The 12,038-nt window shown below is 41.1% G+C and overlaps 1 protein-coding gene across 2 annotated transcripts; it reads left to right on the plus strand.

The window, feature by feature from the left end:
* The first annotated feature begins 768 nt into the window (after positions 1-768).
* LOC134540892 (LETM1 domain-containing protein 1) lies at positions 769-11,542 on the plus strand. 2 transcript variants are annotated; one of them, XM_063383927.1, is made up of 6 exons: positions 769-1,012; positions 3,838-4,203; positions 7,351-7,639; positions 8,875-9,021; positions 9,772-9,957; positions 11,288-11,542. In XM_063383927.1, the coding sequence occupies exons 1-5, from the start codon at positions 951-953 to the stop codon at positions 9,946-9,948; spliced, it is 1,041 nt and encodes a 346-aa protein (XP_063239997.1). In that variant the 5' UTR covers positions 769-950; the 3' UTR covers positions 9,949-9,957; positions 11,288-11,542. The 2 variants fall into 2 exon arrangements, with proteins under 2 accessions (XP_063239997.1, XP_063239998.1); XM_063383928.1 differs by having other exon boundaries at positions 769-846.
* The last annotated feature ends 496 nt before the right edge of the window (positions 11,543-12,038 follow it).

Below are 12,038 nucleotides of genomic sequence, written 5' to 3' on the forward strand. Positions count from 1 at the left end.
TCAAACAAACCTAATGTGTTCATAATTAGTGAACAGTACCTGCATCTACTTTTAATATTTAGCTCTTAAGGTTTTTTTTTCTTTTTGCGTGATTAGAATTTTAAGCACCTTTGTTTAGTAGAACCTTACGAGATTTGTTGGCAAAGTAAGAAAGTAACTATATTAACTACTAAATAATATCTTCTGACATCTGACTAGCAATGTTTTAGCATAAATTTTCAACTTTTTAATAACTAAGTGTTATATAAATTTATTTAATTAACCATTTAACCACGTCACGTTTTTATTTACAATTTTAGCTAGTGAATTATAAGTTATAGCATTAATTTTCAAAGCAGGAATTACACATGAGTATTGTAATACCGCATTGATTTCTTGCCACAATATATTTGAAAAGTATAAAAAGTTCTCTAATCCTGCCATGCGTATTTATTAAAATAATATTTGTGTTCATTTCTCTTCTATGTGTTCAACTGGTCTCCGATATACACGACCACTATGGGCTATTGTGAATCAAATCTTGTGTGTACGACGAAATCTTGATGTTCCTGTTTATTTTTTCAATGGTGAACCAAACTTTAGGTGTTATTATTGTATCCATTCATTAAACCATCTTACCCATACCAAAAGCCGACAATACATTATTTACAATTTGTTCCCATGTTTCTTTCTTTCTTTTTTTTTTTTTAGAAAAGAAACCTTACTGATATCGATCTTTTGGGCGTTCTGTTTAGGGTTGGCAGTATGTTTGGCAAATGTTTTTGTAAAGGAGAAAGTGTCATCATGGCTGCTACCTAAGAGTTCATAGTCGATTTCTCTTATTCTTTACTCTAATAGCGAGTTAATGTAAGTGTTTATATTTTCAAACGAATGGTTGAGAATGAATTAAATAATAACATACTTTCCAGAATGAGATAATCGAATATAAGTGCACAGTTTAATAATACAACATGCTTGCCTTACCTAGTAGATGTATCAGGCAAAATATTGAAGTCCTTTTGCAGTGTAAAAGGTGAATATGAGGTTTTCATAAAGAAAAGTACTGAATTTATTTATTTTTTATTTATAGTTACGTTCCGTCGACCATGAATGAGCAAATGCTCAATGGTGTAGAACATGTCAGTATATACAATACAATACAAAATAAAAAATAAATCCATAACATAGTAAGATAAAAGTTATAAACAATATCATAATTATATACACATATCACAATTAAAGGGATAGAGCATACATGTATTGTACACATATAATATTAAGGTGTCCGTACACAAAGATATTTTATACATAAACACACAAATATACACATAACATAACTATTATATATATATATATATATATATACATACACACACACACACACACACACACATATATATATGTATGTGTATATATATATATATATATATATATATATATATATACACACACACACACACACACACACACACACACACACACACACACACAATTCAGATGTTAACACACAAGTTATGATTATCAATACAATTTAAAAATTCATCAACAGAATAAAATGTTTTTGAGATAAGATATTCTTTTAATTTATATTTAAAATTTTTATTTTTACTTTTACATAGTTGTTTTAAAGTTAATGGAAGATTATTAAATAACTTCAAAGCAGTATTATATATGCCTTTCTGCTGTAAAGTAGTTCTTGCCCGAGTTATATGCAAGTCATCACATTTTTTAGTTTCGTATGGATGTATTGCAGAATTTGGCTTAAAAATATTCAGATTTTTATTTAAAAACACTAAAACTGAAAAGATATATTGACTTGGCAATGGGAGAATACTTAGTTTATTAAAAAGTGGTTTGCATGAATCTCTTTGCTTGCTATTACAAATAATCCTTATGGCTTTTTTTTGTATTATAAAAACTTTAATAGCTTCCGAGCTATTTCCCCATGAAATTATACCATATTGCATTAGTGAGTGAAAATACCCGAAATACATTAATTTCATAACCTCAACATCAACTTTCCCAACCATACAGCGAAGAGCAAAACATGCAGATGTTAGTTTATTACATAATACCTCTATGTTCTTTTTCCAATTTATTTTTTCATCAATTATTAATCCCAGAAATTTCGCATAATGAGACTGATGTAGATTTTTATTTAAACAAGAAATATTAATATCTTCATACATTTGGTTTCTTGTTATGAAGTTAACAAAATTTGTTTTATCAAAATTTAAAGTTAATTTATTAGACTTAAACCAAGAAATCATTAGTTTGAGTACATTTTCAGATTCCTCAATTAACTGGGTGCGAGACAGATTTTGTATTATGATACTAGTATCATCTGCAAACAGAATAGCAAAAGCTCTTACATCAAGCATATGTGGTAAGTCATTAACATAAAAAAGAAAGAGCAAGGGACCTAATACCGAACCTTGAGGCACACCATGCTCTATACATCCTGAGCGAGAGACAAACTTTTTATTGGAACAGGTATCCACTAACATTACACTTTGTTGTTTGTAGTATAAATATGAGATTAGAAGTTTTTGAAGCTGACCAACAATACCATAAAAATCCAATTTTTTAATCAGTATACTATGATTGACACAGTCAAAGGCTTTTGCTAGGTCACAAAATATACTAACTACATGAAGTTTATTATCTAATGCTGTTTGGATAGTATTTACAAGGTTGAATATAGCTTCATCAATAGATTTTTTCTTCCTAAAGCCAAACTGTGATGATGTTAATATTTGATATTGGTCTAAGTGATCAAGTAATCTCCTATAGATGACTTTTTCAAGGATCTTAGAAAATGTAGTCAATAACGAAATTGGCCTATAGTTTTCGATATTAGTTTTCTCACCTTTCTTATGTAATGGAATAATTACAGCGTATTTCATCCTATCAGGGAATGTCGGCTTTAGGGAGAGAGTATTTTACGAGGTGATTGTATGAAAGGGCTACCTTTAATAAATCAGTAAATGATACGTAGTGGTGTATGATATTATAATGGAATAGAGTACCTATGTGGTATGTGAGCATATGAATATGTGGGGACTTTTTGCACTGTTGCATTTATTTATTTATTTATTTATTTATTTTCATATCCTTTGACCCCATTTCTGGGGTATGATACAAGTCAAATACATATAGGAAAAAAATATATATACATATAAAGTTTCACAAAAAACAAAAACACAAAATATACAATTTCACAAAAGAAAAATACAAAATATACAATTACATTGTACTGAATTATTTTATGTTGCATGTTCAACATGCCGAAAATCATATCCTTTCAGGAATAGGCTTCTGGAAAATAATTCTGTCCTAGGTAATGAAATTATACAATTATTGCTGAGAAAAAAAAAATCTGTTAAACGAAAGAAAAGCATTTAAGAATTTTTATTAGTTTATTTCGAAAGACAGTTACCTTTGTAATTATTTTTATTAAAATATTTTTGAGTAAAAACAATAAAATATTAGTTTTTTTTTTTTTAAATTTTGATTGATCATTGCACAAGAGAGATTTATTTTAAATTACTTACAAAATGCATTCCCTTCTGCCTCCGTAATTCTATCACTTACTTAAAAAATTTTTTTAGAAAATAGGGAAAGACATTAAATAAAGTGCAGAAACAGGTAGATGGGTACATATACTACTGCCAGAGAAGTGGTGCAAATTTTTGATAAATGTACTGAATTCCAGTTGTAAGTCTAAAACTTGTTGGAAAATTAAACATCATTGTAATAACTTACGTACACAATTATGTATTGTTTTGTTTGTTACACTCCACCAAACAAAGAGCTATTGTGTCAGGATGTGAGACAAGTGCGTGACATGTGACACAGGCACATTCGCGGCTCGGCGGGCATGTCGACGCCCAAGGGCACGGATGGGCAGCGCAAGGTGCGCGAGTACGCACTGTCACGCTACCTGCAGTTCCTCACCAAGTACCAGGCACACCTGGAGCGACAGTTCCCGTCTGTGTACCACGTGTACCGCATCTTCATGGCGGGCATGCGGGATTTCTACGCGGACGTGAAGACCTACCTGAGGATAGCGTCAGAGCTGAACCTGACGGGCCGCGGCCTGCGTGACCTCAGCCACGCGGAGATGCGCGTGTACCACCAGATGCCTAAGGACATGGTGAAGGTGGCACCAGTACTGTTCCTGTCGGCGCTGCCCTTCACCAACTACATCATCCTACCCCTCCTGTGAGTGCTCTTGTTCTTCTCGGCGCTGCCCTTCACCAACTACATCATCCTACTCCTCCTGTGAGCTCTCTTGTTCGTCTCGGCACTGCCCTTCACTAACTACATCATCCTACTCCTCCTGTGAGTTCTCTTGTTCCTGTCGGCGCTGCCCTTCACTAACTACATCATCCTACTCCTCCTGTGAGCTCTCTTGTTCGTCTCGGCACTGCCCTTCACTAACTACATCATCCTACTCCTCCTGTGAGTGCTCTTGTTCTTCTCGGCGCTGCCCTTCACCAACTACATCATCCTACTCCTCCTGTGAGTTCTCTTGTTCCTGTCGGCGCTGCCCTTCACTAACTACATCATCCTACTCCTCCTGTGAGCTCTCTTGTTCGTCTCGGCACTGCCCTTCACTAACTACATCATCCTACTCCTCCTGTGAGTTCTCTTGTTCTTCTCGGCGCTGCCCTTCACCAACTACATCATCCTACTCCTCCTGTGAGTGCTCTTGTTCTTTTCGGCGCTGCCCTTCACCAACTACATCATCCTACTCCTCCTGTGAGTTCTCTTGTTCCTGTCGGCGCTGCCCTTCACTAACTACATCACCCTACTCCTCCTGTGAGTGCTCTTGTTCTTCTCGGCGCTGCCCTTCACCAACTACATCATCCTACTCCTCCTGTGAGTTCTCTTGTTCCTGTCGGCGCTGCCCTTCACTAACTACATCATCCTACTCCTCCTGTGAGTGCTCTTGTTCTTCTCGGCGCTGCCCTTCACCAACTACATCATCCTACTCCTCCTGTGAGTGCTCTTGTTCTTCTCAGCACTGCCCTTCACCAACTACATCATCCTACCCCTCCTGTGAGTTCTCTTGTTCCTGTCGGCGCTGCCCTTCACTAACTACATCATCCTACTCTTCCTGTGAGCGCTCTTGTTCGTCTCGGCACTGCCCTTCACCAACTACATCATCCTACTCCTCCTGTGAGTGCTCTTGTTCTTCTCGGCGCTGCCCTTCACCAATTACATCATCCTACTCCTCCTGTGAGTGCTCTTGTTCTTCTCGGCACTGCCCTTCACCAACTACATTATCCTACTCTTCCTGTGAGCGCTCTTGTTCGTCTCGGCACTGCCCTTCACTAACTACATCATCCTACTCCTCCTGTGAGTGCTCTTGTTCTTCTCGGCGCTGCCCTTCACCAACTACATCATCCTACTCCTCCTGTGAGTGCTCTTGTTCTTCTCGGCACTGCCCTTCACCAACTACATCATCCTACCGTTCCTGTGAGTGCTCTTGTTCCTGTCGGTGCTGCCCTTCACCAACTACATCACCCTACTCCTCCTGTGAGTGCTCTTGTTCTTCTCGGCACTGCCCTTCACCAACTACATCATCCTACTCCTCCTGTGAGTGCTCTTGTTCCTGTCAGCACTGCCCTTCACCAACTACATCATCCTACTCCTCCTGTGAGTGCTCTTGTTCTTCTCGGCACTGCCCTTCACTAACTACATCATGCTAGCCCTCCTGTGAACGCACTTGTTCTTCTCGGCACTGCCCTTCACTAACTACATCATCCTACCCCTCCTGTGAGTGCTCTTGTTCCTGTCGGTGCTGCCCTTCACTAACTACATCATCCTAGCCCTCCTGTGAACGCACTTGTTCCTGTCGGCACTGCCCTTCACCAACTACATCATCCTACTCCTCCTGTGAGTGCTCTTGTTCTTCTCGGCACTGCCCTTCACTAACTACATCATCCTACCCCTCCTGTGAGTGCTCTTGTTCCTGTCGGTGCTGCCCTTCACTAACTACATCATCCTAGCCCTCCTGTGAACGCACTTGTTCCTGTCGGCACTGCCCTTCACCAACTACATCATCCTACTCCTCCTGTGAGTGCTCTTGTTCTTCTCGGCACTGCCCTTCACCAACTACATCATCCTACTCTTCCTGTGAGCGCTCTTGTTCGTCTCGGCACTGCCCTTCACTAACTACATCATCCTACTCCTCCTGTGAGTGCTCTTGTTCTTCTCAGCACTGCCCTTCACCAACTACATCATCCTACTCCTCCTGTGAGTGCTCTTGTTCTTCTCAGCACTGCCCTTCACCAACTAAATCATCCTACCCATCCTGTGAGTGCTCTTGTTCTTCTCGGCACTGCCCTTCACCAACTACATACATCATCCTACTCCTCCTGTGAGTGCTCTTGTTCCTGTCGGCACTGCCCTTCGCCAACTACATCATCCTACTCCTCCTGTGAGTGCTCTTGTTCTTCTCGGCACTGCCCTTCACCAACTACATCATCCTACCGTTCCTGTGAGTGCTCTTGTTCCTGTCGGTGCTGCCCTTCACCAACTACATCACCCTACTCCTCCTGTGAGTGCTCTTGTTCTTCTCGGCACTGCCCTTCACCAACTACATCATCCTACTCCTCCTGTGAGTGCTCTTGTTCCTGTCAGCACTGCCCTTCACCAACTACATCATCCTACTCCTCCTGTGAGTGCTCTTGTTCTTCTCGGCACTGCCCTTCACTAACTACATCATGCTAGCCCTCCTGTGAACGCACTTGTTCTTCTCGGCACTGCCCTTCACTAACTACATCATCCTAGCCCTCCTGTGAACGCACTTGTTCCTGTCGGCACTGCCCTTCACCAACTACATCATCCTACTCCTCCTGTGAGTGCTCTTGTTCTTCTCGGTGCTGCACTTCACCAACTATATAATGGTACACTATTACAAACTAGCTACTGGGAAATTTAATAGTTCACAGGTTATAACTACTTGTAATATTACGTCTCGTAACAGATTATCATGCTTAAGTAGGAGTACTTAAAATACTGTTTTCAGATTTACATAATTTGTTTCAGTTAGTGATCCTCTTTGATTATTTGTATTTTTTTTAAATTTAACATTTTAAATTTCTTAGCTGAATTAATCTCATTTCTACATACTTATCTATGCTACATGAGCTTGAAATCATTATAATCTTCCATAACAAATGTGAGAATAGTCAGGAATCGTAACAGCTGTATTTGTAGTTGCGTATGACATGTGAGTGCTGCTTGCTGAAATAAAACACTGCCTTGTATCCCGAGAGAGTGTGGTTCAGGTACGTAGAGGCAGTCTGTGCTTGTGAAGCACGGCGGACGCTGAGGCGTGATGCTTGGTGGATGCGCCAGGTACACGTTCCCACGGCAGCTGCTGTGCGCGCACTTCTGGATGCTGCAGCAGCGCGCGGAGTTTGCGAAGCACGCGCTGCGCAGACGGCTGTACAACTACCGGCCGGTGTTCCGCTGCCTGCAGGAGCACTTGGGCGCGCTGCGCGACAGCCCTCTGCACGCCCAGTGGCGCGCCGTGCTGGGCCAGCTGGGCAGCGGCGTGCACCCGCGCACGGACGCCGTGCTGGCCTGCCGGCCGCTCTTCCAGGGTGACCCGTACAGCCTGCTGCACCTCTACTCCGGCCACGTGGTGGGTGTCCTCCGGTCCTCTAGCTCACATCCTGGCAGGTCTAGAACCCCAGTGGCAGTCGTTGCTCCAGTCTTCCATCACCCAGGCTGAAAGAACATTTTTTTTCAAATGGTGATTCAGTGAAGTCATGTACACTCTATAAAATGACATATGCAAGGTTCTATTTGAATTTGAATTTTTAATATAAAATTTTATGCCATCTATAGCTGTATTTTCCATATTTACTATGGGAAACGCCAAACCCATACATTATAGCTAAATTATGAATAAAAAATAAAGGTCAAGGAGAAGTCAGGGAAATTAAAGTCAGGGAAGAACCTTATAGTGTTATGTTTCCCGTTGAAAATGTTGAATGGAAACTGTATCGATTGACTTTTCTGGAGTAAGTTATTTTATTTTCATAAAAAATTGAAAACAGTGTTGATGTGTATTTTGAACCCATTGACTGTGCCATGAGCCACTATTGGTTAAATAGTAACTCTGCACGGCCGTGTGATCACCAGCGCTGCGTCTGAGGGGTGAGAGAGTCTCCGTGTGGTCACAGGCCCCGGGGCGGCCTTGGAAGGTGTGGCCCTAGAGGAGACATTGGTGTTTATGCAGTTGGCAGCATTTTACTTTAATGACATTGTTACAAACCGTTACACATTACCAGTTATGTATTTCTAACTTGTCTATGGATTTTATGATGAAATGCTAAATGGTTTGCATATGTGGATTAAATTTATGTTTAATTATGTTTAGCACCACTGTCATAATTTTATGTCATGGCCCCAGGCAGTATTTTAGTCTATATTTGTGGCTTGACCAAAAGTTATACAAATAAGAGCTGTGGCAGTCAATGTGTTAAAGCATTTTATTATCACAGCCTCAGTAAAGGCTTGTAAAACGAAATGGTGGTTTTAGAAGCTTGGTGATTGGCTGGTAGGAGAAGAGGCCGAGTGATTCACAATGTTTGCAGAAGGGACTGAGTGATGTGTGATGCTTGCAGAAGATACTGATTGATGCACAATGCTTGCAGAAGATACCGAGTGTTGCACGATGCTTGCAGAACTGACTGAGTGATGCGCGATGCTTGCAGAAGGGACTGAGTGGTGTGCGATGCTGCAGAAGAGCTGGGACCGAGTGATGTGCGATGCTTGCAGAAGAGGCTGAGTGATGCGCAATGTTTGCAGAAGGGACTGAGTGGTGTGCGATGCTGCAGAGGAGCTGGGACCAGTGACGCGCGATGCTTGCAGAAGGGACTGCTGCGGATGCACGGAATGCACGCGGGCTGGCGGCGCAGGACGCGGCTGGCGCAGCACGCCTACAGTCTCCACGAGATGGACCGTGCCATCATCAGGGAGGGCGGAGCGCCGGCGCTCTCGCCTGACGACCTCAGATGGGTAATGCTGGCTCTTGCACAGCATGGTTGTGGCAGTGCTTTATTACTCTGGTTACAAATGGTGTGTGCTTTGGGCCCCTAAGTCGTTATACGACTAACACTCTCTCATGTGTTGTTGAGCACTCGGGAGGCTCACAGGAAAGTTCTCGACTGAACACTCCTGCGTCCACTACAGTTCAGTCGAATCAAGTCATCAGAAATGTAACATGGTAGATTAACATGATGTGGATTTTTGGTTCCAGTTTTAAATAGGTTTATGGTGCTCACAGATGCTGATGAACCTCTTAGTTTCTTTGTGTATATATTTTTTTGTTTTATTGGGATGATGCCACTTTCAAGTTGGCCCTCTCTGAAAAGTTTAGAGACAAATAAAAAAAGAGAGATTGTTTTTGAAATTGTGTGTAATAGTGCGTACATTTTTTTCTAATGTGTGATTTTGATTTGTATTTTTTCCTACATCATCATGCGGCCGTGTCAGCAAAGTAAAATGCCTCCATCTTCCTCATCCTTCACTTTATTCCAGTCTTCTCCCCTCTCCAGCGCTCCTTTAACTATCTACTCTTCCCACCTCCTGCTTGGTCTTCCTTGGGCCCTTCGTCCTGTGTACTTCAACCCCGTCATGTTCCTGGGCAGCCTCTGGACACGGCCGTACCATCTCGTCCTCGCTTCTCCGATGATGTAGTTCAAGTCCTCTACTCCTGTTGTCCTTCTCGCCTCGTCACTGTTCGTGAGTGGGGGACGTGTGCGCCAGGCGTGCGCGCTGCGCGGCCTGAACCCGGGCAGCGAGCGCCTGGAGGAGCTGGCGGGCTGGCTGGCGCGCTGGCTGGCCGTGTCGTGCCACGTGGACGACACGTGCTGGTCCCTGCTGCTGCACTGCCCCGTGCTGCTGGCCTACAACCACCCCGCCAACTGGGTGCTCATCCACTGAGCAGCGCCGGTACGGTCGCCCTCGCCGCATTTCAACCTCAAGTGTAACCCGCCAGGAAAAAAAGATGCACTGAACCGAAATGGAAACTGACAGTAACAATAATAAATATGCCGAAAAAAAATTGGTTGTCTGTAAAGTCGGTTTACGGACGATAGTTTTAACGTGACTACGTCATAACAAAACATTGATGAAATGATTGCATACTTTTATGAATAAAATTGAATCATTTTTATTTTAATAATAAAAGAATAAATACTTCAAATTATACTAGTAATCATATTTTTAAAATGCAAGAACAATTAACCTTTATTGCCAAAATTTGTTTTGTAATAAGAAATGAAAACCACATTAACTTTTCACTTCACTGTATAAACAGTTGATGAAACAGCTCACGTGTAGATGACTTGTAATTAATTTTAAAAACTGGCGTTCAGCTATAAAGTTTAAATATAATTATAAACAAGTTTTCATATAAATAATTTGTGATAAAATATCTATCATCAATTATATGAATCACCATAATTTTTTAGTCAATTGTAACATAACCTATTATTACTGCACTCGCTGACACCGTAACGGAACATTGAGTGTAACGGGACACAGCGTAACGGAACAATGTGCGTAATGGGACACTTTTTTGTGCGTGCAGCCGATGTTCATCGATTTATTAGACGTCACTTCAAAAATTATTTTTTACCAATAATTTGAATTGAAAAGTATGATTATAATCAATTAACAAAAGTAATGCCAAACATTTCAAAGATTATTAACCAAGCTACATGTTGTGGTCAATGGGTGATACTTCAAAAAAATAGTTTTGCAAGCAAGAAATATTATCAGGCATGACATTATTGCAGGGCTTGACTTCATTTCACATTTGCGAAAACATGTAAACTGTTGTTTATTTTTGGATATCAAGGTAAGTTTTGATACATTTAATGGAAGCTTCTCCAATGGGCTAAAACGATTCATCATGTGTTTTATTTGTAAGTGTATTTGCCTTGTTCATGTTCCTATAAGCCTGCTTTCTCTTGGTCTCTTGGTTTCACGTCTTAACGTAGGTCTCAATCAGTGATCGTCACCCTTATGTCCACTAATATGTGATTGTGAAATTACTCTTCATGTATTTGCATTTATGTTTTATATCAATGTAAAAATTTGCAGGATTTGAGTATAATAAAACTTCAGGTGGTTAGCATTAAATGGCTTTAGGAACTTTGAATATGTACTTAATATTAATAAGTCACAGTCAAGAAGAGAGATACAACTGAAACACACTTTTCGCACACCACATTTAATTTCTTTGCGAGTTTGTCTGCAAGTGTTTGTTGTTTCGCAGCTGTGGCTTCACGCTGAGACGGCCGGCCGTACGAGCGTCCTTGTTCGACTCCGCCTTCCCGACACTCCTGCAGCGTCGTTGCAGTCGCAGCGAGACATCGCGGACAGAAACCAGGAAGGCAACTTTCGCTGGTGAAGATTAGCAGATCCTGTAGATGAAGTCTGGCATTTGTAACGACCACTGAAAATTGAAGCTTGTGTGCAATTGTATGTTTTTTTTTTTCCCCTTATAACTATAAATATTTTGTGTAAAGTATTTTGTATTAGTTTCTTGTGTTAACCATTGCACGGTACGGTTCCTTTTTTTTTCGCACGGAAGCAGTCTTGTTTTGACCGGAGGACGCGTGCTCTTGCGATGTGGCAAGTCGTACCCACTGGATTGTCCACAGGAGGCACCAAGCCAGTCGCACATCCCACAGCCAGAGCTGAGTGCACGGCACACCCACTGTCCTGAACAACCCTGCAGTCCGCTCCCGCCTGAGTGGCACCCAGTAACTGCATCTTTCAGTGATCACTGCTACAAACTCAAAAGTTTAATTAACTAATTCACACCATTTTAAACTGAGTTTATAGTGTTCATAGTCAACATTTATATATTAGTGAGGTGTTTCTGCATTTCCATGCTCGTAATACGTAAATTATTTTTTCCCCATGTAATTTTTTTCTTTAACATGGTGACTGTTGGAAGGCCATCAAAGTCAAAACTATGTAATGATTCTCAGTGCAATCGAGGAAGAAACTGGCCGTAGTTT

Source organism: Bacillus rossius, chromosome 17, assembly GCF_032445375.1.
Source record: "Bacillus rossius redtenbacheri isolate Brsri chromosome 17, Brsri_v3, whole genome shotgun sequence".
NCBI classification, from domain to species: domain Eukaryota; kingdom Metazoa; phylum Arthropoda; class Insecta; order Phasmatodea; family Bacillidae; genus Bacillus; species Bacillus rossius.

Coding starts and splice junctions, on each gene's coding strand:
- LOC134540892 (XM_063383927.1), top strand. CDS start 951: ATGCTTGCCTTACCTAGTAGATGTATCAGGCAAAATATTGAAGTCCTT. Junction 4,204..7,350: donor TACATCATCCTACCCCTCCT/GTGAGTGCTCTT, acceptor TGGATGCGCCAG/GTACACGTTCCCACGGCAGC. Junction 9,022..9,771: donor CGCCTGACGACCTCAGATGG/GTAATGCTGGCT, acceptor CGTGTGCGCCAG/GCGTGCGCGCTGCGCGGCCT.